General features: G+C 40.4%; 2 protein-coding genes and 1 pseudogene across 3 annotated transcripts in view; 1 reads left to right on the forward strand and 2 right to left on the reverse strand.

Moving 5' to 3' along the window:
* The window catches only part of LOC708923 (heterogeneous nuclear ribonucleoprotein A1-like), a 116622-nt gene extending 96963 nt beyond the window's left edge, over positions 1–19659 (reverse strand). Inside the window, exon 1 of one of the 2 annotated variants that reach the window (XR_013404809.1) lies at positions 19533–19656. The gene's annotated coding sequence lies outside the window, so the exon portion shown is untranslated. Of the gene's footprint in view, positions 1–19532 lie in introns of both variants that reach the window. The other variant, XM_015117613.3, reaches the window with a different exon arrangement.
* LOC144334686 (ubiquitin-ribosomal protein eL40 fusion protein pseudogene) lies at positions 16148–17238 on the reverse strand (annotated as a pseudogene).
* Positions 19660–19829: 170 nt separating the features above from the next.
* Positions 19830–26181, forward strand: CDKN2B (cyclin dependent kinase inhibitor 2B). Its single transcript, XM_001107263.5, has 2 exons — positions 19830–20266; positions 22836–26181. Exons 1-2 carry the CDS (start codon positions 20111–20113, stop codon positions 23094–23096), a joined length of 417 nt encoding a protein of 138 aa, XP_001107263.1. The 5' UTR covers positions 19830–20110; the 3' UTR covers positions 23097–26181.
* The last annotated feature ends 257 nt before the right edge of the window (positions 26182–26438 follow it).

Below are 26438 nucleotides of genomic sequence, written 5' to 3' on the forward strand. Positions count from 1 at the left end.
ACCAATATTCTCTCTTGGAATCCTTTGAAATGTCATGGCAAATAGAAATGTCGTGGCAAATAGTCCTGCAGAACATCCAAAAAATCTGGATTTGTCAAACAAGTCTCTATGTGATTGCATTCAGACTAAACATTCCATCAGGAATCCCATTTAAATAAACTTCAGACCACACATGATCAGGCTCTTCTATTTGGTAAAGACGGTAATAGCTTTCTCTCTCGCAAAGCACATTTTCCCTTTTTAATTAATAAATAAATCCATGGAGTGATATCCTGAGACTATTCTGTTTCCCAACCACTGTCTACCAATGGTTTTGTCACCCTTTGGGAAAGGGGATCAAAATATAGTGATTTTCGGCCGGGCGCGGTGGCTCACGCCTGTAATCCCAGCACTCTGGGAGGCTGAGGTGGGCGGATCACGAGGTCAGGAAATCGAGACCATCCTGGCTAACACGGCAAAACCCCGTCTCTACTAAAAATACAAAAAATTAGCCGGGCGCGGTGGCTCACGCCTGTAATCCCAACACTCTGAGAGGCCGATGTGGGCGGATCACAAGGTCAGGAAATCGAGACCATCCTGGCTAACGCGGTGAAACTCCGTCTCTACTATAAATACAAAAAATTAGCCGGGCGAGGTGGCGGGCGCCTGTAGTCCCAGCTACTGGGGAAGCTGAGGCAGGAGAATGGCGTGAACCCGAGAGACGGAGCTTGCAAGATCGCGCCACTGCACTCCAGCCTGGGTGACACAACAAGACTCCATCTCGGAAAAAAAAAAAAAAAAATCACTATATATGAATATATATATATACTGATATTCTAATTCTAAGATTCATTCTATGTATATTAGCTGCTATTCTTCTAGAAAGAAGACTTTCACTACCACCCCTTGGATTATTATTATTATTTTTTTTTTGGTATGGTTTAAGTTGCATTGTCATTCTTTTTGATGTCCAAATTGTCCCAAATTAAGCTAGATAGAGAAACAAGTTCATTTTCAAAAATATGGAGATGCTAAATTGCATTATACCATAATCAATCTGTAAGTGTTTCATGGTAATATGGTGGTATTGTCACTTATATTTATCATTGTCACTATTATACTTTAGTAATTTATTTGTATCATGCCAAGGAAAGGAGTGGATATCCTTAATCAATTCAAGTCTATAATGGCAGAGTTTTCTGAAGTGACACTGCATAAATGTTTCACAAACCATACAGAAAGAGCAGTCACATTGTTTTATAAATGAATCTGATACTTTGCTATTAAGTTTCAGGTACTACTTTGAAACTACAGTGCCAAATTAAACACCCTAAAATTGCCTTCATATTTTTTTCTTAACTTTTGATTTTAATTTGTTTTGAAACTTTCACTTCAGCACTGCCTAGCTATATAACCACATTAAATACAAACTTGAGACTAGGGTGTCAAAATTAAAATCCTAAAACTGCCATTATGATGATACCGACGTTTGTGATTCCTTTTTTAAACTTTCATTTTAACTATGTCTTATTTAAAACCCTAGCTAGTATTAGCTACTGAGTTTTGAATATTCATTTAACATGTGAATCGCAAAATTAGAAACCTAACACTGCCTTAATTTTGTAAAATTACAGAACTCAATACTAAGTTCTGTATTTTGAAACTTTTATTTTGACTGCCAAGGTTTTTCTGAGATGAACAATCACTTTGAAATCAGTTTATGATTACTGAGATAATGGTTTTATTATTGATTCACTCATATAACAAAAAATATTTTAAATGTGTTTTTTTGTTTTATATTTATAAGAAATCAATATTTTATCAGATGGGAGGAGCTGAGGAATCATCATAGCATGGACACCAATATTCTGTCTTAGAATCCTGTGAAATGTCCTGACAAATAGTCCTGCAGAACATCCAAAAAATCTGGATTTGTCAGACAAGTCTCTATGTGATTAGATTCAGAGTAATCTAATCTAGATTAGTCTGAATGAAGATATTGATGAAGATATTGATTTCTTAAAAGCCAGATCTTGTATGTTTGTATATTTTATGATATAGTATAAAACAGAGAGCATATTCAATAAAACATAGTCTCTTTTATTTTTATTCAATAAAATATAGCCTCTTTTAAATATTATGTCACATTTCTTTTTTAATTTATTTCATTTATTTTTCCTTTCCCTACAGCATCAATATCATTTCGCATTTCTGTTGTGTGATTAACTTTACAACAGAAATTGCTATCCCTCCTGGAATGTAAGAGCCACGAACAGGAATCTTTTACTCTTTGTCACTGATGTATTTTAAGGACCAAAAAGAGTGCCTGTGACATAATAGACACTCAATAAATATTTGTTGAATGGCTATTTGATAAATTGAATAAATCAACATAGAACTGTACCCCAAAAAGAGTAACCATGAAAAAAAGCAGTCTTCATTCAGAAAGGTCATTATTTTTAGATTTTTTTTCTAATACTAATATTGTTTTGTTCACTTTCTGTATTTGGTAAGAATGAAGAGAGAGAGAAAAATTTTTGAGCGACTCTTATCAGCTATATTATGTGATAAACGCCTTCTCCTGGCATTGTTTCTGAGTGCTTTTATCCTGTCCTCTGAATTTTTCCCAATAGATTCTTCTGCATCTAAATGTGAATTTTATTTATTTCTTGAGATATGTTCCTTATATAAAAGTAATCCAGGAAGAGCTGGACCTACAATTTTTAAAATAAAACAGCTTAACAATGTAAAGAAATGTAAAAAAAAATTCAGAGTGATTAAATTTAAAGAGAGAGAAGAGGTCGATCAACATGTTATTAACGTTTTGTTTTGTTTTGTTTTGTTTTTGGCTAGAAAGGTTTAGGGCAGCAGTGGCCAAGATGGCCAACTAGAAGCAGTTAATGTGTGTGACTCTCACAGGGAGAAGCAAAAGGGGTGACTAAATACAGCACCTTCAACTGAAACATTAAGGTATTTGCATTGGAACTAATCAAGGAAACAACTTGACCCACGGAGACCAGAGCAAATCAAGGCAGGAAGACACCCCACCTGGGAGAGACATGGAGTCAAGGGAAGCTCCCCTTCCCAGAGAAGTGGTGAGTGAATGCGCAACCCTGGGAACCCACACTGCTCTCACAGATCTTTGCAATCCTCAGATCAGGAGATCCCCTTGTTAACTCACTCTATTAAGGCCTTCAGTCTGACACAGACAGCTACGTGGAGTCTCAGCAGAGCAGCCACTCAAGCATGCACGGAGACCCAAGAGTTTTAGATACTCCAACTTTCTGGGTGTCTGGGCAAAAGTAGCTGCGACTCTTGCAAAGCTGGAGGTTAGACCCCCAAACATACCCCAGGAGGTTAGACTCCCATATATACCCCAGGAAAGAGGCTGAATCCAGCAAGATCAGCAGAGAAGGTCTACAGGCCCCACTTCCACAGCGCCTCACAGGATAAGACCCACTGGCTTGGAATTCCAGCTAGTCACCAGTAGCAACATTGTGCCTCCCTGGTACAAAGCTCCCAGGAGGAGGGGCAGGTCCCCGTCTCTGCTGTTTGGGCAACGTAGCCATTATGGCCTTTGGGCTTTGGAGAGTCCAAACTAACCAGCGGTGAAAGAGATCCCGCAGCACAGCTGCTCTATCAAAATGTGGCCAGACTGCTGCTTTAAGTGGGTCCCCAATCCTATTCATCCTTACCAGGCGGGACCTCCCAACTGGGGCCTCCAGCCATGCCTGCCAGTGTTCTCCAGCTGACAGAGATTTGAAAACTCCCTGGGACAGAGCTCCCAGAGGGAGGGGCAGACTGCCATTTTTGCTGTTTGGGCAACTTAGCCATTCCAGCCTTCAGGCTTTGGAGAGCTTAAGCCAACCAGGGTGGAAGGGGTACCCCAGCACAGAACAGCTGCCCGACAAAAATGTGGCCACACTACTTTTTTTTAGCGGGTCCCCAATCCTATTCCTCATCACTGGGTAGAGTCTCCCAACTGGGGTCTCTGGTTACCCCAACTGGTGTTCTCTGACTGACAGAAGTTTCAGACCTCCATGGGACCTTTGTCCCAGGGAGAGGAGTAGCCCACCATATTTGCTGTTTAAGCAAATTAGCCATTCCAGCCTTTGGACTTCAGAGTGTCTGAGGCGATCAGGAGCTAAAGCATACCCCCAGCATGGCACAACTGCTCTATGAAAATGGGGCCAGACTACTTTTGAAACAGGTCCCTGATCCCATTCCTCCTGACTGGGTGAGTTCTCCCAACTAGTGTATTCAGCCATGTCCTACAGGTGTGTTCGGGCCAGCAACAGGCCTGTATTTCCCAGGGACAGAGCTCCCAGAGAAAGAGGAAGGCCGCCATCTTTGCTTTTTCACAGCTTTCACTGGTGATACCTCCACGTACTGGAAAATCTGAAGTGACTAGGGACTGGAGCAGGTCCCCAGCATACTACAGCAGCCCTGTGGATAAGTGGACAGACTGTTATGTGGGTGCCCATTCCCATATCTCCTCAACAAGCAGGTCCTCCAGGCCTGGACCTGTAGCCACACCCCATCAGAGCTATCAAGCCAATAGCAACTCAGCCACTCCCTGGACAGAGCTTCCAGGGACAACTGAAAGCCTCTCTGCCACTACCTCTGCAGTGGAACTGTCCTTGCTACCCTCTGACTAATAAAGGAGCAAGGACCCTAAGTGTCGTATCCACACCTCCAATAAGCAGCAGTTGACTCAAGGAGAGGAGGCCAGTCCATCTCCCACAGGTCCCACCTCACCCCTCAACTGCTCCTCAGTAGACAGGGAGCCCCCAGCTTGGGCCCACAGCACAGACTCTCCATCTTGGGCTGACTGAACTGAGCAACTGTTGACCCACATCTCTCTCGGGCGGAGCCCCCAGGAGACAAGCAAAGTGGTAGAGCAGCAAGCCAGCTGATGTGGAGCCCAGAAGGTTTAGTGCAGGAGTGTCTATAGCAGAGCATGGACAGGGATGGTGATCCCTCTAGGCTCAACTTGCTCCCATAAGAGACTTTGGCCCTAAGGGAATTTTCAGACCTGATCTCTGCAGAGTGGTCTTGCACATCAGTCAGGGCTGGTGCAACCTGAGCGCTCCTTGGTCTGCTGGCCTCTTTCAGGGACATCTTGAGTGCTGTGGTGGCCCACAGTAGCTTCTGCACCAGTGGACCATGCCTGACCAGTGGAGAACTCCAGCAAGACAGCCCTTACTGCTGCACACCAGCCCAGGTGTTTGCTCCCCATACTGCAGCTTCCTCTGAGCCCATGGAGACTCCCCACATCACTTTGTAGGCATATGTCTGCACAGGTGGATTTTGCTTTACTTGCCCCACCAACGTACAGGAATGAAGTATGCCCCTTGACCTCTGCCTACCACCATTGCAGACAGAACCTTAGCGGCACACAGCCAGCAAGCCCTGCTGCTGAAAGTGCCTCACTCTTGTGGTAATGCTGCATGGAGAACAGAGGATCCTCCCACACCCTGAGCAATCCCTCCCGCTTGCAGGTGACCAAGAAGGCAATCAGATCTGCACTGGCCAGCGCCTCACCCCAAACCAACACCACCTCCATTGCAAACGCACGGAGAGCCTATAGCAGGAGTCCCCTGTTCCCCACAAAAATGAATTGCCTCCAATGGCATGGTGAATGCTCACAGGGAGGCAGGCACTCCTGAATCTGCTAGCACTCAGCTGCAGCTGCCACACCTTGGTCCCCCCAGCAAAGTAGACTCCAAACCTCAAGGAACCAGAGAACAAAGCTGGGGCCCAATACAAGTCATCCAGAGTTAAAGCATGCAGTCCAGGAGTTGGGATGGCACCCTAAAATCTTGCAGATACAAAGCCAGTTGGTTGAATCGACCTTATACCACAATCAAACCCTCAAGGTCATCAAATAGGATAAAAGGAAAAAAAAAAATCCAAATGTCAGCAGCCTCAAAGATTGAAGGTAGATAAGCCCACAAAGATGAGAAATAATCAGCACAAGACCACTGAAAACTCAAAAAGTCAGAGTACCTTCTTTCCTCCAAAGGACCACACTACCTCTCTGGCAAGGGTTCAGTACCAGGCTGAGGCTGAGATGGCTGAAATGACAGAAGCAGAATTCAGAATATGGATAGGAATGAAGTTCACAGAGCTATAGGAGTATGTTGTAACAAAATGCAAAGGAACTAAAAATTATAGTAAAACATTGGAGGGGCTTACAGATAAAATAGCTAGAATACAGAAGAATGTAACTGACTTGATAGAGCTAAAAACACGCCACAAAAAATGTGTAGGTTTGTTTTTGAGACAGAGTCTCAACTCATCCAGGCTGGAGTGCAGTGACATGATCTCGGTTCACTGCAACCTTCGTCTCCCAGGTTCAAGCAATTCTCCTGCCTCAGTCTCCCCAGTAGCTGGGGTTACAGGCATGTGCCACCATGCCCAGCTATTTTGTTTTTTGTTTTTTGTTTTTTGTTTTGTCATTTTTAGTAGTGGTGGGGTTTCACCACATTGGCCAGACTGGTCTCAAACTCCTGACCTCAAATGATCCACCTGCCTCAGCCTCCCAAAGTGCTGGGATTACAGGTGTGAGCCACCACTCCCAGCCCCAAAAATTTCATAATGCAACCACAAGTATTAATAACAGAATAGACGAAGTGAAGGAGAGAATTTCCAAGCTTGAAGACTACCTTTCCAAAATTAGAAAAGCAGACAAGAATAGAGAAAAAAAGAATAAAAATGAATAAACAAAACCTCCTAGAAATATTGTATAGAGACCACATCTACAATTCATTGGTGTACCTGAAAAAGATGGAAGATAGTGTAACCAACTTGGAAAACATATTTTAAGATATCATCTATGAGAACTCCCCCATCCTAGCCAGAGAGGCCAACATTCAAGTTCAGGAAATGCAGAGAACCCCAGTAAGATACTCCATAATAAGATCATCCCCAAGACACATAATCATCATATTCTCTAAGGTCAAAATGAAAGAACAAATGTTAAACGCAGCCAGAGAAAAGCCAGATCACAAAGGGAACCCCATCAGACTAAGAGCAGACCTCTCAGCTGAAACCCTACAAGCCAGAAGTGATTGGAGGCCAATATTCAACGTTTTTAAAGACAAGAAACTCCAACCCAGAATTTTGTATCTGGCCAAACTAAGTTTCATAAGTGAAGGAAAAATAAGATCCTTTGCAGACAAGCAAATGCTGAAGGAATTAGTTACCACCAGACGTACCTTACAAGAGCTCCTGAAGGAAGCACTAAATATGGAAAGGAAAGACCATTACCAGTCACTATGAAAACACACTGAAGTGCATAAATCAGTAACACTATAAAGCAACCACAAAAACAAGTCTGCAAAACAACCAGCTAGCATCATGATGACAGGATCATAACCTTAAATGTAAATGGGCTAAATGCACCAATTAGAAGATAGAGTGGCAAGTTGAATAAAGAGCCAAGACACATTGGAATGCTGTCTTCAAGAGCTCCATCTCACATGCAATGAGATAGCCTCAAAATAAAAGGTTGGAGAAAAATATATCAAGCAAATGGAAATCAGCAAAAAGCAGGGTTCCAATCCTAGTTTCTGACAAAACAGACGTTAAACCAACAAGAACAAAAGAGACAAAGAAAGGCATTACATAATGGTAAAGGGTTCAATTCAATGAGAAAAATTAACTCTCCTAAATATATATGCACACAACACAGGAACACCCACATTCATAATCATGTTCTTAGAGACCTTCAAAGAGACTTAGACTCCCACAGAATAATAGTGGGAGACTTTAACACCCCAGTGACAATATTAGACAGATCACCAAGACAGAAAATTAACAAAGATGTTCAGAACCTGAACTCAACACTGGATCAAATGAACCTGATAGATATATACAAAACTCTCCAGTGAAAAACAAGAGAATATACATTCTTTTCATTACCACATGGAACATATTCTAAAATTGATCACATAATTGGAAGTAAAACACTCCTCAGCAAATGCAAAAGAACTGAAATCATAACAGTCTCCCAGACCACAGCACAATCAAATTACAGATCAATACTAAGAAATTCACTCAAAACCATACAATTACATGGAAAGTAAAATGCCTGCTCCTGAATGACTTTTGGGTAAACAATTAAATTAAGGTAGAAATCAAGAAGTTCTTTGAAACTAATGAGAACAAAAGATGCAACATACCAGAATCTCTGGGACAAAGTTAAGGCAGTGTTAAGAGGGAAATTTCTAGCACTAAATGCCTGCCCACATCAAAAGGTTAGAATGATCTCAAGTTAGCAACCTAGCATCACAACTAAAGAACTAGAGAACCAAGAGCAAACAAATCCCAAAGCTAGCAAAAGACAGGAGATAACCAAAATCAGAACTGAACTGAAGGAGATAGAGACACAAAAACAATTCAAAAGATCTACAAATCCAGGAGTTGGTTTTGTGAAAAAAATAATAAAAATAGATATACCACTAGCTAGATGAATAAAGTAGGAAAGAGAGAAGATTCAAATAAACACAATCAGAAATGACAAGGGGGATATTACCACTGACCCCACGGATATACAAACAACAATCAGGAAATATCATGAACACCTCTATGCGCATAAACTAGAATATCTAGAAGAAATTGACAAATTCCTGGAAACTACACCCTCCAAAGACTAAACCAGGGAGAAATCGAATCACTGAACAGACCAATAAGAAGCTCTGAAACTGAGGCAGTAATTAATAGCCTACCAACCAAAAAAACCCCAGGACCACAGGTATTCACAGCTGAATTCTACCAGATGTATAAGGAAGAACTGGCACCATTCCTACTGAACTATTTCAAAAAAATGAGGAGGAGGGACTCCTCCCTAATTTATTCTATGAGGCCAGTATCATCCTTATACTGAAACCTAACAGAGATACAACAAAAAAGGAATACTTCAAGCCAATATCCTTGATGAACACTGATGCAAAAACCCTCAACAAAATACTGGCAAACTGAATCCAGCAACACCTGAAAAACCTTATCCACCACAATCAAGTAGGCTTTATCCCTGAGATGCAAAATTGACTCAGTATATGCAAATCAATGTATATGATTCATCACATAAACAGAACTAAAACAAAAACCACATAAGTACTTCAATAGATGCAGAAAAGTCCCTCAATAAAGTTCAACATCCATTCATGTTAAAAAGCTTTTAATAAACTAGGTATTGAAGGAACATACCTCAAAATAATAAGAGCCATCTATGACAAGCCCACAGCCAACATCATACTGAATGGGCAAGAGCTGGAAGCATTCCCCTTGAAAACTGGCACAAGACAAGGATGCCCTCTGTCACCACTTCTATTCAACATAGCATTGAATATTCTGGCCAGAGCAATCAGGCAAGAGAAAGAAATAAAGGGCATCCAAATAGGAAGAGAGGAAGTCAAACTATCTTTGTTTGCAGATCACATGATCCTACATCTAGAAGACCCCATTGTCTCAGCCCAAAAGCTTCTTAAGCTGATAAACAACTTCAGCAAAGTCTCAGGATACAAAATCAATATGCAAAAATTACTAGCATTGCAATGCGCTAACAACAGTCAAGCCCAGAGCCAAATTAGGAGCAAATCCCCATTCAAAATTGCCAGAAAAAGAATAAAATGCCTAGGAATACAGCTAACCAGGAAGTGAAAAATCTCTACAAGGAGAACTATAAACTACTGCTCAAGGAAATCAGAGATAACATAAACAAATGGAAAAGCATTCCATGCTCATGTATAGGAAGAAACAGTATTGTGAAAATGACCATATTGGCCAAAGCAATTTATTGAGTCAATGCTATACCTACAAAACTACCATTGAACCTTTTCATAGAACTAGAAAAAACTATTTTAAAATTCATATGGAACCAAAAAAGAGCCCTAATTGTCCAAGGTAATCCTAAGCAGAAAGAACAAAGCTGGAGGCATCACATTACCTGACTTCAAACTATACTACAGGGCTACAGCAACCAAAACAACATGGCACTGGTAAAAATAAATAAATAAATAAATATAAATAAATTTTAAAAATTAAAAAAAAAAAACAGACACAGACTAATGGAACACAATAGAGAATCCAGAAATAAGACCACACACCTCCAACTATCTGATCTTCAACAAACCTGACAAAAACAAGCAATGGAGAACAGATTCCCTATTCAATAAATGGTGCTGAGATAACTGGCTAGCTATATACAGAAGATTAAATCTGGACCCCTTCCTTACACATATACAAAAATTAACTCAAGATAGAGTAAAGACTTAAATGTAAAACCCAAAACTATCAAAACCCTGGAAGACAATCTAGGGAATACCATTCAGAATATAGGCAGAGGCAAAGATTTCATGAGGAAGACACAACGAACAATCGCATAAAAAGCAAAAATTGACAAATGGAATTTAATTAAACTAAAAATCTTCTGCACAGTAAGAGAAATTATCAACAGAGTAAACAGACAACCTACAGAATGGGAGAAAAATTGTTTAAACTATGCATCTGACAAAGGTCTAATATCTAGCATCTATAAAGACCTTAAACAAATTTATAAGAATAAAACACCCATAGTAAAAAATAGGCAAAGGACAGGAACAGACACTGTTCAAAAGAAGACATACATGTGGCTAACAATCATAGGAAGAAAAGCTCAACATCACTGATCATTAGAAAAATGCAAATCAAAACCACAATGATATACTACCTCACATAAGTCAGAATGGCTATTATTAAAAAGTCAAAAAAATAACAGATGCTGTTGAGGTAGTGGAGAAAAAGGAACACTTAGACACTCTTGAGTATAAATTGGTTCAGCCATTGTGGAGGATGGTGTGATGATTCCTCAAAGACCTAAAGACAGAAATACCATTCAACCCAGCAATCCCATTACTGGTTATATACCCAAAGGAATATAAATCATTCTATTATGAAGACACTTGTATGTGTATATTCATTGCAATAGTATTCACAATAGCCAAAAAAATTGAATCAACATAAATGCCATCAATAATAGACTGGATAAAGAAAATGTGGTACATATACACCATGGAATACTATGCAGTCATAAAAAAAGAACAAGAGCATGTCTTTTTGCAGGGACATGGATGGAGCTGGAAGCCATTATCCTTAGCAAACTAATGCAGGAACAGAAAACCAAATACCACATGTTCTCACTTATAAGTGGGAGATAAATGATGAGAACACATGGACACACAGAGCGGAACAACACACACTGGGGCCTATTGGAAGGTGTAAGGTGGGAGAAGGGATAACATCAGGAAAAATAACTAATGAGTACTAGGCTTAATACCTGGGTGATGAAACAATCTGTGCAACAAACTCCCATGACAGAAGTTTAACCTACGTAACAAACCTGCACATGTACCCCTGAACTTAAAATAAAAGTTAATAAAAAAGGGTTTGAAATTAATTCCTAGGATTAAATATTATTGCTTACACTCTACTATTCTTTTTCTGAAAAAAATAAATCTTTGTTCTATATTCAAATGTCTGCTATACTCAAATATCTGCATTTCAGTATAAAGAAAATTGCATTACTATATCTGTTAGTGTAAATTAGTCTAAATTAGGGATATACACTCCTCCCTGAGCTCTAGACCACTCTCTCTAACTTCCATTGGATATCTGCACCTTGATATATCGTTCACCATGTCTCAAGTTCAGTTTTGCTGAACCTGAACTCATAATCTTCACCTTAAACTACATTCTTATCCAGCATTCCCTATCTTGATGGCTATGATCACCAACCTCTCTCATTGTAAAAATCTGCCTAACACCTTCCCTTCCCTCATCTTCCATCTCCAGTTCATTGCTAAGCGCTGCTGATGTTATTCTTCAAATATGTCTTAAAGCAGTCTACTTCTCTCCATCTTGGCTTAGGCACTTTAGTCCAAGCTACCATAACACATCCTCTGAAATACTGGCTCACAGAATCCACTCTTGCCTCTCCCCCAAACCATTCTCCAAAATGCATTCCAAGTATTTTTTAATTTTAACTGAAAATCTGATCACATCAAGTGTCTTCATAAACACATCAATGGCTTCTCCTTAAGATAAAGACAAAAGTCCTTAACATGGCCTATACAACTCTACAACATTTTTCCATGCTTATTTCTCAGCTAGCTACAATATTTTCCTCCATCCCTATGCTCCAGTCACGATTCCTTCGATGTGTCCATGTTTTATCCCACCTCAGAGCTTGCCATATGCAGTTTCTTCTGACTCACATGCCCTTCCTTGGAAAGACTGCCTGTCTTTTGATTAGCTAATTTTCTATAATACTGCAGACCTCAACTCAAATATCTCGAGTCCTTCAACTACCAGACCAGATCAGCTCTCTCACTATCCATTTACATAGCATCCAGGATTTTTATTTCATGGCACTTACCATGTTTTGAAATTAATACTCTCTGAATTGTTTATCACCTGTACCTAGAATATAGTGTATGATGTTTATTGGGGGGCTCAATATTTTGAGTGGATGAGTAAATATATTACAGATAGCTAATTATTTAAGATTTCATGTTCACATTATTGCTAAAAATGTAGATGAAGTAAAAGTAGATTGAAATAGGAGGATATAAACATGTTGGTGCTCTTTACATCACATACATGGATTATGTTTTTGTTTGTTTGTTTTTAGATGAAGTCTTGCTCTGTCACCCAGACTGGAGTGCAGTGGCCTGATCTTGGCTCACTGCAACCTCTGCCTCCCAGGTTCAAGCAATTCTCCTCCCTCAGCCTCCTGAATAGCTGGGATTACAGGCGTCCATCACCAAGCCCAGCTAATTTTTGTGTTTTTAGTAGAGACAGGGTTTCACCATGTTGGCCAGGTTGGTCTGAACGGCTGACCTCAGGTGATCCGCTCGCCTCGGCCTCCCAAAGTGCTGGGATTACAGGCGTGAGCCACCATGCCCGGCCCATGGCATATGTTATCAGTAATATGTAAGTATGGCTTCAGTCAAGGCAAGGAAGTTGAAAGTAACAATAAAAAAAAAAGTCATCAGGATCCAAAGCTGTGGGAAAAACTCAACTTCTGCCTCCTGGGTTCAAGCAATTCTCCTGCCTCGGCCTCCTGGGTAGCTGGGATTACAGCTGCCTGCCCCCACCCCCAGCTAATTTTTGTATTTTTAGTAGAGACGGGGTTTCACCATGTTGGTCAGACTGGTCTCAAACTCCTGACCTCAGGTGATCCACCTGCCTCAGCCTCCCAAAGTGCTGGGATTACAGGCATGAGATACTTTTAGAAAATGTTTGCATCTAACTCAATACCTCACTATCCCTCCTGATATTCTATCTATAATAGCAACAGTTGTGAAATGCACTAGATTCTAACATTAACACTAGATCCATTAAAAGTAGAGCAGAAGAGAGTCTGGATACAGAAATTTCACAAATAATTATTGGCTGCCATCAACATATGTAACTCAAGCATAAAGTTGTTTCAGCAGTAGCTTAAGTTTGGTTACTAATGCAATACATCTTTGCATGCAACAGCCTATTAAATCATCTTCAACTTTAAAAGGTTCCCTTTGTTTTTAAACGCTTATAATAAACAAATATATATCAATACCTTGGCAGAATTCATTAACTTAATAACTTCAATATGTTGTTCATACAAAAATTTCTGGCAAATAAGAACTGTACATTACTGATGTGACAACGTACACAACCCAATGTTGACATAATTTTTCAAAATGGGATCTCTGCTGTAACTGAACTATATATAATAACTTTATTCAAGAATGAATTTCAATGATAGGACAAAACTTGATAAAATGAAGAAATAAACTATTCTATGCCAGAGTTCAGTAAACCCCGTGTATACACCTGAAAAAGCTCAAACTTGCCTAGCACATAGAGAGTCCGAATTCAGTTGGGTTTGTGTGAAAGGGGTAGGCTGAGCCCTAAAAAAGAAGTGGATAACCCATATAGGCAGACTTCCTTATTTTATTTACTTTTTTCTGCTTCAGCCTCCTGAGTAGCTGGGACTACAGGCATGTGCCACCACGCCCAGCTAATTTTGTTTGTTTTTAGTAGAGACAGGGTTTCACCATATTGGCCAGGCTGGTCTTGAACTCCTGACCTTGTGATCTGCCCTCCTCGGCCTCCCAAAGTGCTGGGATTACAGGTGTGAGCCATCGCGCCTGGCTGACTTCCTTATTTTAAATGCCATTTCCCACTAAAAATAAAACCAGCAATTCTTTGAAAAATAGTTAATATTATATATAGGACTGGAAGTGTATAAGATAAAACTGGAATAGATTGTCATATCAGAAATCAAAGATTTTGTCAAAGACTAATAGTTCCATGTCAAAAAGATTCAGAAATCAATTTGCAGAGGCTCCCACTGGCCAAAGACAGAGCTTGATCATCAACAGGAGTAATAACTATAATGGGTTGAAACACAACAATTATGTTTAAATCTATAGGTTTATAGTAATGTTAAAATCATTAGTCACCTTTGAAAGATGCTAGAGACTCAACTCATTATTTTGAAAATTTATAAATGCATTTCAAAATCTAGTGGCTTATCCTGTTTTTCTTACATATGCCTGAAGGCAATCAAGTAGATAATGAAGAGAACTTTCTATATAGAAATATTCCAGGCCAGGTACACTGGCTTATGTCTGTAATCCCAACACTTTGGGAGGCTGAAGCAGGAGGATTACTTGAGCCCAGGAGTTTGAGACCAGCCTGCACAAAAAAGCAAGACCCTCGTCTCTACAAAAAAATTTAAAAATTAGCCAGGTGGTGTGTGCCTGTAGTACTAGCTATTGGGGAAGCTGAGGTGGGAGAATCACTTGATCCTGGGAGTTGCAAGTTACAGTGAGCTATGATCACACCACTGCACTCCAGCCTGGGTGACTGCACGAGACTCTGTCTCAAATAATAATAAATAAATAAATAGAAAATTTAGAAAGACATTCCAGCTCGTAAATGACGGGATAGTAAAATTAGAATATCACCATTTTACCACCCCCAAGAAAATAATAAGCTATGAAATAATTATCCATGGCTGCTAGAATCATAGAAAGAGACAACCATATTATGTGTCTCTTGGTGAAAGTACATAACACCACTTATTAAATACTTTTGCCCAAATAGCAAACCTGAATCACATACAGACTCTAGGCCTAAATAATAAAATATGAGAAATACAAATGACAAAGAAAAATGTTAAGTGTCATTATAAAGAAGCATTTAGTAAAATACAAGCTTTAGAAAACTACAGATAAAGCTGATTTCCGCAATAGATAAATTGAAAGGAAAAAAGGGGGAAACTGTAGATTAAAGGAAACAAGAGGCCAGCTGCAGTGGTTCACGCTTGTAATCCAGCACTTTGGGAGGCTGAGGTGAAAGAACTGTGTGAGCCCAGGAGTTCGAGACCAGCCTGGGCCAGATGGCAAGACTTCATCTCTACAAAAAAGTAAAAATATTAGCCAGTCATGGTGGCCAACACCTGTAGTCCCAGATACTCTGGAGGCTGAGGCAGGAGGATCCCTTAAGCCCAGCAGTTCGAGGCAGCAGTGACCCTTGCTCACATTACTGCACTCCAGCCTGGTCGACAAGGTAAAATCTGTCCCTTATTAAGAAAAAGAGACAGAGAGATACAAGAGACTGGTAGCTATTTCAACCAATTTCAATGTCCTAGCCTTATTTTAATCCTTATTCAAATGAATAAATTATTAATAACAGTTTTAAAAGAAATGAAAAGTAAAATGTGTAAAAATTAAGATGCTGTTTTTATGGGTAAATTCTGTCTCCTCAAAATTCTTATGTTAAAGTCCTAACTCCAATACCTCACAATTTGACTGTATTTGGAAATAGAGCCCTTAAAGTGACTAAGTTAAATAAGGCCACTGGGGTGGGCCCTAATCCAATCTGACTGGTGTCCTCAAAAGAGGAGGAAATTTGGACACACAGAAGAGATCCAGGGGCATGTGTGCACAGAGGGATGACTATGTGAAGAGGCAGTAGCAGGATGGCCATCTGCAAGTCAAGAAGAGAGGCCTCAGGAGAAGCTAAAACTCTGAGAAAATAAATATTTGTTGTTTAAGCTACTCAGTCTGTGATATTTTGTTATGGCAGCCCTAGCAAACTAATACAGATGCTAAAATGATGAACAAGTCCACCATTTAATTAATCTTGAAAAACACATGGGAATACAGAAGTGGATATACTGTGGATCATGGGGCAATAAATTCCAACTCATAAAATGGAGAAAATCAAACCTCCTGATGGGAAGGTGTGTCATAAAAAACTTGAAAAAGCCCCAAAAGAGACTATGAATTTTCTTCTCTTCTCACTTATAAACACTATCTTAGACCTAACCATATGCAAAAGTGTGCATAAATGAGGGCAAGGTTAGGTTGCTGTTTCTCTTGGCCAGTCAACTAGTTCTATTCATACATTTTTTTTCTAGTCAATGAAAGGGACACTTTATTAAGGCTCCAGGGCCATGGGGCCTGGGCAGGAGGCTGCCCTCCGAGGAAGGAAGAGCTTTATTTGACCTTCTTGGGGCACAGGCTGTTGGTGTGGCCACACTTCTTGCGGCAGTTGACAGCACAGGGGTGCAGGCGAGCATAGCACTTGTGGCAGATCATCTTGTTGCAGCTGTATTTCTAGGTGAGCTGGCAGAGGGAAGACTCAGTAATGCCACCTTGCAGGTGCAGAACCAGGTGCATGGTGGACTGTTTTTGGATGTTGTAGTCTGAGAGAGTGCAGCCATCCTCCAGCTGCTTGCCAGCAAATATCAGACACTGCTGGTCAGGTGGGATACCCTCTTTGTCTTGAATTTTGGCTTTGAAATTCTCAGTGGTGTAACTGGGCTCGACCTCAAGGATGATGGTCTTGCCCGTGAGGGTCTCCACAAAGAGCTGCATATCTGCGTCTGCAGCTCAGCCACCTTGTTGAGGAAAAAGAGGATGGCGGATCTATTCATACTTTTATAGCAAGGTCATATACAGACAATTTCACCAACTAGAATATAAAAATATTATTACTAGTGATCTGAGTTATGTGCAACATTGGAATGGATACTAATCATTCCCTTCCACTGACCTCCAAAATTCCATGCCAATTTGCCATTAACTTTCTCTTTCTTCTCATTATAAATTATGCACCTATTAAAAGACATGACTCTGACAATTCCAAGTTTCAGCTGCCCACTATGTTCCCATCCACTTCACCTTTTAAATGTGTTTAAAGCATTAACAACAGATTGTGTTTCACCCTAGAGACAGCTGGGTTTCAAAGAGAGGAAGAGAGGTAGAATGTTTCATAATCTCACTCTGTTGTCCAAGACAAATGTGCTATTGTATTACATGTGAAATGTCATCTTTGAAGTCTGTTAAGGGTGTGCTGTGAAGTGAGCCATCTGGAAAACACAGTGTAGACTGAAAAATAATTATAAGCCAGTTTATTACATTTTTCCAGTTAAGCCTACCATGACAGCTGCTAAAAACACACTATGTAGTATAAAGGATAAAAAGACTCTGAAGTCGCACAAGTTATACCCACCTCCAAACATGATTAGCTAGTATACAAGTCACTCAACTTCTCTGATCCTTTAGGGTTGTCTGTAAAATTGAAATATGGACACATGCCACAGAGGAGTTCTATGAGTGTTAAATGAAACAACAGTTGTAAAGCACTTGGTACAGAGTACACAATAAGTTTGATTTCTCTTCTCTTCTTCTAAATATAGACTATATAATATTCTTTATACAGAGAATATTAGATAAAATCCAATAATATTTGAAAACCAGGTTGAGCAGGTTGATTTTTCAAAGAAATCCATTGAGCTCCCATAATGTTCTTTCTACTTGATGGGAGAAAAGGGGCTTTGGAAGATCAAGTGTGAAGCTTTAGAATTCTGTCTGGAGCTGGTCAGGACCACCCAGGCATGAGTATAAGCAAAGCGCTGTCCGTGGTGCTAGGAAGCGCGAATGCCCCCGGCAACATTCTCCCTACCCAAGGTTGTTTTGCATTCAGTCAACTTGCTTCGCAAAGCTCACACGTCTGCTTCGTGGAAGATTCTCAGTCATTCTACTTACTCATTGATTCTTTCCCTATCACCATTCTTTATGTCCCCCTCAAAGAAAAACATCATCTTCCCTTTCCTTATCAACTCCAAACAGTTTTCATTTTTCAGAGACATTTACTACCTAAGAAAATGGCTCAGGAATTGGCTCAGACTATCTTGTCCTAACTTTTTTGATAGGTTTCAGAGAAACTCAAAGGTCAAAGCAAAAGCGTAAGAGTAAAAGGTAAAGAAATTAAGAAACCGAAGACTAGGAAATGGTGGTTGGATGGGAAAGAGAAAGAAGTTGTTACTAATGCTACCCGGTTCCCTTCCCTGTCCAGGTTGATTTCAGCTCTGTTGAGGCTCTATCAGTAGATTTTCAGCCCTAACCACCACTTCCATGGGCCCCATTGCCTTTAAAATAAAGAGCTTTTTAAAATTCTACAGGGATTTGGGGTAATGAGGAGTCAGAGCTAAGGTTTCCAAAAAAAAAAAAAACGTGAAGACTCTCATTTTGCAATAAGCAAGCAATTGCCCTCCTGTTAAGACTTTTTCTTCCTCAGCACTCCGAACCAAAATGATTCTGTAAATAAAAATTGTTCACTTTTAGGAGAGGTCCACTTATGTAGTTCCTCACCAAAGTTTTTAGGCAACAAATCCATAACTTGTGGTTCTCTTCCTATCCAATGTAGCATCCGCTGAAATGTTTTAAATATTTAAAGTAATAAATGTTGATTCAAACTCACCCAGGAAGATTAGAAAGAAAATAAAAGCACTTGGCATTTAAATCTTCAGAAGAGAATTTAATGACAGGTTCAGCCTGTTTAATGACAAGCCCAGCACCACACCCCTCTCTTATGTTTCATTATTACTGCATAAATTTCCTTTATTACTCATGATAAATAAAAATAAAATACTTGACAAAGTGGGTTTAAATAGGTAAGAGTGCAAAGATTTACTGTGCAAATATGATGAAACTGGGATCTCAGATTCTTAAAGCACAATTTTTTTTTGTCTTGTGTGCTAGGTTGCCACTCTCAATCTCGAACTAGTTTTCTCTCTCTCTCTCTCTCTCTCTCTCTCTCTTTTAAGGGTTGTATCCATAATGCAAACATGGAAAGAATTAAAAAGCACATGCAAAACATGATTCTCGGGATTTTTCTCTATTTTTATGGTTGACAAATTCAAATAGAAAGACACATCCAAGAGAAAACCGCTAAGGTTGACACAAGATATGAAACTTGTGAAGTTCAAGTACTGCCTAGGGATGAATTTAACTTGTATGACAGGTGCAGAGCTGTCGCTCTCAGACATCTTAAGAAAGACAGAGTTATTTTCAATGCCTTTCTCTCGGCCACAAGGGAGCCACTAACGTCTCCACAGTGAAACCAACTGGCATAAGGCTGAAGGAACAGAAATCCTCTGCTCCGCCTACTGGGGATTAGTTGCTGAGGGTAGTGGGTCAACATTCCCAAAATATTAGCCTTGGCTTTACCGGACATCCAGCGAGCAGTCCAGCCGGCATTCCTGGCGGCTCCCTGGCCCAGTCTCTGGCGCATGCGTCTCAGCACCTTTGGGCAGGCTTCCCCTCCCTCGTGACGCGTCGGCCGGGGCCTGGCCTCCCGGCGAGCACAGCGGACAGGGGGCGGAGCCTAAGGGGGTGGGGAGAGGCCGGCCCCTTGGCCCAGCTGAAAACGGAATTCTTTGCCGGCTGGCTCCCCACTCTGCCAGAGCGAGGCGGGGTAGTGAGGACTCCGCGACGCGTCCGCACCCTGCGGCCAGAGCCGCTTTGAGCTCAGCTGCGGCCGCGCTAGGCGCTTTTCCCCAGAAGCAATCCAGGAGCGCCCGCTAGTTCTTGAGCGCCAGGAAAAGCCCGGAGCTAACTACCGGCGGCTCGACCATTGCACGGGGCCCCAAGCCGCAGAAGGACGGCGGGAGGGTAATGAAGCTGAGCCCAGCTCTTCTAGGAAGGAGAGAGTGCGCCGGAGCAGCGTGGGAAAGAAGGGAGGAGTGTCGTTAAGTTTACGGCCAACGGTGGATTATCCGGGCCTCTGCGCGTCTGGGGACTGCGGAATGCGCGAGGAGAACAAGGGCATGCCCAGTGGAGGCGGCAGCGATGAGGGCCTGACCAGCGCCGCGGCGCGGGGACTAGTGGAGAAGGTGCGACAGCTCCTGGAAGCCGGCGCGGATCCCAACGGAGTCAACCGCTTCGGGAGGCGCGCGATCCAGGTAGCTGGGGCCCCAGGGCCTCGCCGGCAGGGGGCGCGCGAACGCGGGGCGCGGCCTCGGCGGGTCGGGGCTGGAATCAAGATCGCCGATGTAGATTTGTATAGCAGTCTCCCTTGGCCGGAGGTGTGCAGCCCAGGCGTAAAACAAGCTTTTATCCAGCAAAAATTCTAAAGAGAGACATTGAAAAATCCACTGTTTAAGCTTTTCTAGTGGTTTTTGTTCTGCCATCTCATCATCAGAGATGCAAGGAATAGATTGAATTGGGGAGAAAAGGCGAAAAGGAAAGGTTATTTAGGGAGGACGATTATCTTGTCTGTTTGCTTTCAACGATAAAGATAAGTAAACTATAAGTTACACATTCTGGATTGGATTTAAGGAATTCTACAAAATCATAGTACATGGAAAAAAATCAGTGTAAACTTTTAAGCTACTATATGAAATCTGTTGTATTGTTTTCTCATGGAGGCTAATTGAATTCAAAGGAATGAGACCGGAATCCTCAGCCACAGCACTTAGTTCCTTTTATGTTAGCAGTGTCTTATGAGTGATGCATAAGAGAAAAAATATATAGTTCTATAGGTTTCTCATTCTTTAATTATCATACTCAGTGCCCAGATTACAAAAATATTCCTGCAGCAACTGTTAGGTCCTTTTTGAATGGCAAAGGATCTTCATAAATAATGCATCCTTATCTTCATCGTTAAAATACACTTATTCAATGTTTACGAATCCTGCTTTAATTAGTACTGATATTTTTAATTTATTTTACAATCTAGGACAATGCTTTTGTACTTTACTGTTGGCTATTGGCCATATTCAGTATTCACCTCACTATCACCCTCCAAAACTAAGCTAATATTAAGGAATCTTGTTAATAGTGTAGATTTTAAAGAAGTGTTCATTTCTTTTGAATTCTTAGAATAGTGGTATAACAAATAAGGGATTTTTAAAGGAGCAAAACTATTGTAAAGTGCTTCTTAAAAACTTAAAATTCTATTAATAATTATAAAACAAGTTATATATGTAATTCACCATTTTCTGAAATACTAAGAACAGCTATTTTCCCCTCTTTTTTCTATGTAAACTATCCTTACATCACTAGTAGATATAACTTATGGTTTTCAAGAGATGAAATGAACATTTCTAATATTAATGAAACAAGCTGACAAAACATGAGAAGTATACTGCCTTTCAATTAAATGGTATATTTTAAAGTACATAAACCCATAACAAATAACTCAATTTTAGACATTTGTTACCAAAAATTGTCTTATAATTAACTTAAAATATGACAGCAAATGTTTTCATAATGTTCATGTTCACAAACGGCTGCTACAGGATTACTCCTGCAAAACATCATTTTTTTCTAAGTTATGCATCATCCTGATTGCTAACATCCAAGCTCTATTTATTTATTTATTTATTTATTTATTTATTTGAGACGAGGCCTCACTTTGTCAGCCAGGCTGGAGTGCACTGGTGTGATCTCAGCTCACTGCAACCTCTGCTTTCAGGGTGCAAGTGATTCTCCTGCCTCAGCCTCCTGAGTTGCTGGGACTTCAGGCACGCCCCACCATGCCCATCTTATTTATTTATTTATTTATTGTAGTACAGACGGGATTTCACCATATTGGCCAGGCTGGTCTCGAACTCCTGACCTCAGGTGATCTGCCCACTTTGGCCTCCCAAAGTGCTGGAATTACAAGCATAAGCCACTGTGCCTGGCCCAAGCTCTTTTTATACAGCAAAATATTTACTGTTTAACGTTTTTAAATCTTAGCTATTATAAAATCCTGTAGTATATATAGTTAGTTTTATGTTACATTAAAAATGTTATACTCTAAAATAAAAATGATGAACTGTTTATTAAGGAAAAATCATTTATTCTTGTAATTTTATAAGATTTTGCATGATTTAATTTACTTTTCCCTTCTAATCTCCAACTTTGGCTCAAATTATCACAGTACAATCCAGTTATGAGCACAGACACATGACAAACAAAAGCCTTCCACACAGGATTTGCTATGAGAACTAAATAAATTTTAAAAAGAAAGGAAGAAAAAAGAAACTTAATTGTTTATTTTCTCCCCTAAACCATTACTCCCAACTTCTAACAAACAGTAGTTGAGTACCTAATAAACATTTTTGGACCTGGATTATGGAGGAGGGGTCAGGAAGGCAAATAATTTAAAACTTTAAAAGCCAAATAAATTTAACTCTGCCCATAAATCACTTAACAAAATAGATTCCCATGTTCCGATGGAAATCAAGATTTGTTTTTCCACAATGACGATCATCACTTTACCATCAACTTTCTTGTCTCTACACGTTTAGAGAATAAAATGGCATTTAATTTGTACTGAGTGGAGTATAACCTGAAGGTGGGGTGGGAAAGCGGATTGCATCAGCAAATGAAGAAACACCAGACACCAGAGACCTGAACACCTCTGCACTGGGTGAATACTTCACAAATAGGTGTTTCTTTAAATGGCTCCACCTGCCTTGCCCCTGCCGGCATCTCCCATACCTGCCCCCACCCTGGCTCTGACCACTCTGCTCTCTCTGGCAGGTCATGATGATGGGCAGCGCCCGCGTGGCGGAGCTGCTGCTGCTCCACGGCGCAGAGCCCAACTGCGCTGACCCCGCCACTCTCACCCGACCGGTGCATGACGCTGCCCGGGAGGGCTTCCTGGACACGCTGGTGGTGCTGCACCGGGCTGGGGCGCGGCTGGACGTGCGCGATGCCTGGGGTCGTCTGCCCGTGGACCTGGCCGAGGAGCGGGGCCACCGTGACGTTGCAGGGTACCTGCGCGCGGCCACGGGGGACTGACGCCAGGTTCCCCAGCCGCCCGGTTCCCCAGCTGCCCACAACGACTTTATTTTCTTCCCCAATTTCCCACCCCCACCCACCTAATTCGATGAAGGCTGCCAACGGGGAGTGGCGGAAAGCCTGTAAGCCTACAAGCCTGTCTGAGACTCGCAGGAAGGAGGAGCCGACCGGGAATAACCTTCCATACATTTTTTTCTTTGTCTGGATCTGGCCCTCGATACTCACCATGAAGCCAAACACAGAGACGCAGATTTCCAGGGATATTTAGGAGTGTGTGACGTTCCAGAGGTTTTTCTGAGGGAAAGTGCATATGAAATCCTTGACCGGCCCTGGTGGCTACAGAAGAATCTTCCGATGGAATGACTCCAGCGCCGAGCGGGAGAAGGCAGTGATTGGCATTTGGGTGGGGGCAGTCGATGCGTTCACTCCACTGTCTGCTGAGGAGTTAAGGCGAACCCACAAGTTAGGCCCTAGAGGCAAAAAGGAAAACCTGAAGACTGAGGACAAAGTGGACGAGGGCAGAGGTGGGCTTCAGTAAGTGCCCGGCGGCGCTTTAATTTGTGTGCATGGCAAGTAACACGCGAAACGACACTCTCTGGAAGCCCTGGAGACCCGCGCCCAACTCCACCAGATAGCAGAGGGGTAAGAGAGGATGTGCAAGCCACGACAGATCCTAAAATCCCTGGATCACGACGCCGCAGAGCACCTTTGCAGAGGGTGCTGGCCTTTGCTTTAACTACACTGAGAGATTCCCGCGGCGTTCCGGAGGCAGACTCCACAGGATGAGGTGGTGGAATGGAGTGAAAGCAATTTTAACGGTTAACTGTAACGTTTTCTTTCATACACACACACACACACACACACACATATGCTAGGATGCGGAAATCGCCTTGTGACTTGCTGCTTTTTGATTTTGTGATATTTTGTACTTTTTAGTTGTTCAGCAACTGTCTTATTTAATGGGGAGATTTTAAGTAACATTATAACTGGTGGCTCTCAGTTAAAATGTGAGGAAGAACTACAGCTCTTAAATGTAGCAATGGCGCTGTAGCAAACTCAGTGCAAATGCCTAGATTGCTTTCTTCTTAACCTATTTATTTCTTTGTTAAATTTTTCTGATTGTTTCCTTTATAGAGTGTCTCAGGGTGCAGAGGTCAGACTAAGAAATATCCCAAATGTCTTTTAGAAGATAGATGCACGTATGCAGTAAATTGTCTTGGCATATTTCCCAAAAGATTGCTGAAAAAATAGATTGACTATAAAAACTTGAAAATATGTGATGGCTCATGGGATGTCCTACTATCTCCTGAACAATCTAAAGGTGCACTGCTTTGGGATTTAATTTCCAGGGTTGCTTTATCATTATATCATTGGAACTGATACTTCACTGCTTTCATAAAGAATTAACAGAGATTGAACTCCAAGAGGTGGGTAATTTGGTTTAAAAATGTATGTTCATGGATTTACCACTAACTCCTGAGAAATGTTAAAGGTTCACAGGGGTTCCCTTCTCTCAACATTTGTAATAATTGCTCAGAAGCAATACCAGCAATTCATAAAAACTGCTTACATATGCCATAGAAAATTAAACACAAAATTTATACATGTATTATGCTTCTAAATGCTCATTCCACTAGATACACATTTAAAAGATAAAAAAGGAACAGAAAAAAGTAATTGGAGAGTGGAGACTTATAAGAAGGAGTACATCTGAGTTGAATACACAAATCTTTACTTCTCTACCAATTCCTATTCCCAAAGTGAACATATTACTGGGGAAAGTTAGTTGAGAATCAGATCTTATATTATTGGGGAAAGGATATATTTATTGACACATAATCTGTACCAGGTATGCATTAAAATATATTTGTTCATTTAATACATAAACCTGAGAGGTATTGTTTCCCAGATGAGGACAATGAGGCAAAGAAATATCAAATAACTTGCCAAAGATCACAAGATATTCATTCCATGGGTGCACAAAGTAAGTGCATCTAGTTCCAAAGCTGATTATGGTTGTCTTGCTTTTCTTCCCGTTGCACCAGCTTGTCCTCCAAAATCAATAATGATACACATGAAGATAACTTAAAAAAAAAAAAAAAAGCAGAAATACACAGTGATCTCCCTTGTAAGTTCCTAAGGAGGCTTTTCTTTCTCTAACTTCTAGTGAATATAAACAGCTTGTTTGAAAACTATTTTAAAATGTCAACAATATGGAGAATACCCCCCAAAAAAAACACCTATAAGAACCCAAATGTTTGGAACAAAGATTATGGAACCTCCATTTTCAAACTGAAGCACAGAGACAGAAAATATATTTCTAGTTATCACTTAAGCACTCAATCATTAGAGGTTACAAGAATAATATTTTTAAAGTGACAGTATTTTACAATTACTAGAAAACATTCTATGTAAAGGAAGTCAGTTGATAATTTAAAATCTGCCGTTTGATTTATAAAATCCCTTAATATGACCTCTATATCTTAAATTCCAAGACGTTTAAATTTGTTAGTTGCATTATACTGGGTCATGAAAAATTATCCCTTGAAATAGATATGAAACATGTTACTTCATTTCTAGTTTAAATAACTTGTGGAATCTTTCCTAATGACAACCTGATATTAAGGGAAACTAAAGAAAATGCTATTGTGGATCCCACAGTACTATATTACACTGCTTTTTAGTTTTGTTAGGTTTTTTTCTTGGGGGGGGGGCGGGTACAAACCTAAAACATTATTAGGTATCAATTACCACATGGTTGTATTGAAATAGTAACTTATCGATGCCATGTAAAAATTAATTCCATATTCGAAGCCACCTGGCAGACAGGTTTAGCTGTTTCATCAGCAGCCTAATATATACTGTTAAATTTGTTAAGGATTTCACTTTGAAGGATACATGCAAAAACATATAGTTACTATTTTCATGAGTCCTGCTTCTGGCTCCATTGTGGAATTACAGAAAATTAAATATACCTGTTAAGTTTGTATCTAAGTCTAAGACATTACCAAGGTTTATACAAATTCTACTGACATTTATTCCAAGAAGATCTGGAAAGTAAAATAAATTTATAAATTTAATAACATTCATTTGGCTTCATTTTTGTCTTTTTCACCTAAGTGGATTAATTTTTTAAAGGGTATTTTGCTATTGAATCAAAATTATGTAAAATTTCCTGTGCCTTAAATGGTTAAAATTAGTAATTTCATAACTAAGGAATGAAACAGTTTCAAGAGGAGAGCTCGAGACTGATAAAACCCCAAATGCCTCTAGGAAAATCTATACTTAGGAATACTTTCATATTTCATTTCCCTAGTATGGCAAACACAATATTGTGTCCAG

This window comes from Macaca mulatta, chromosome 15 (genome assembly GCF_049350105.2).
Source record: "Macaca mulatta isolate MMU2019108-1 chromosome 15, T2T-MMU8v2.0, whole genome shotgun sequence".
Lineage (NCBI taxonomy): Eukaryota > Metazoa > Chordata > Mammalia > Primates > Cercopithecidae > Macaca > Macaca mulatta.

Bases quoted from the DNA above. Each gene is read 5' to 3' on its own strand.
- CDKN2B (XM_001107263.5), top strand. From the start codon at position 20,111: ATGCGCGAGGAGAACAAGGGCATGCCCAGTGGAGGCGGCAGCGATGAG. The intron at 20,267-22,835 runs GTAGCTGGGGCC...TCTCTCTGGCAG, and splicing joins TCGGGAGGCGCGCGATCCAG to GTCATGATGATGGGCAGCGC.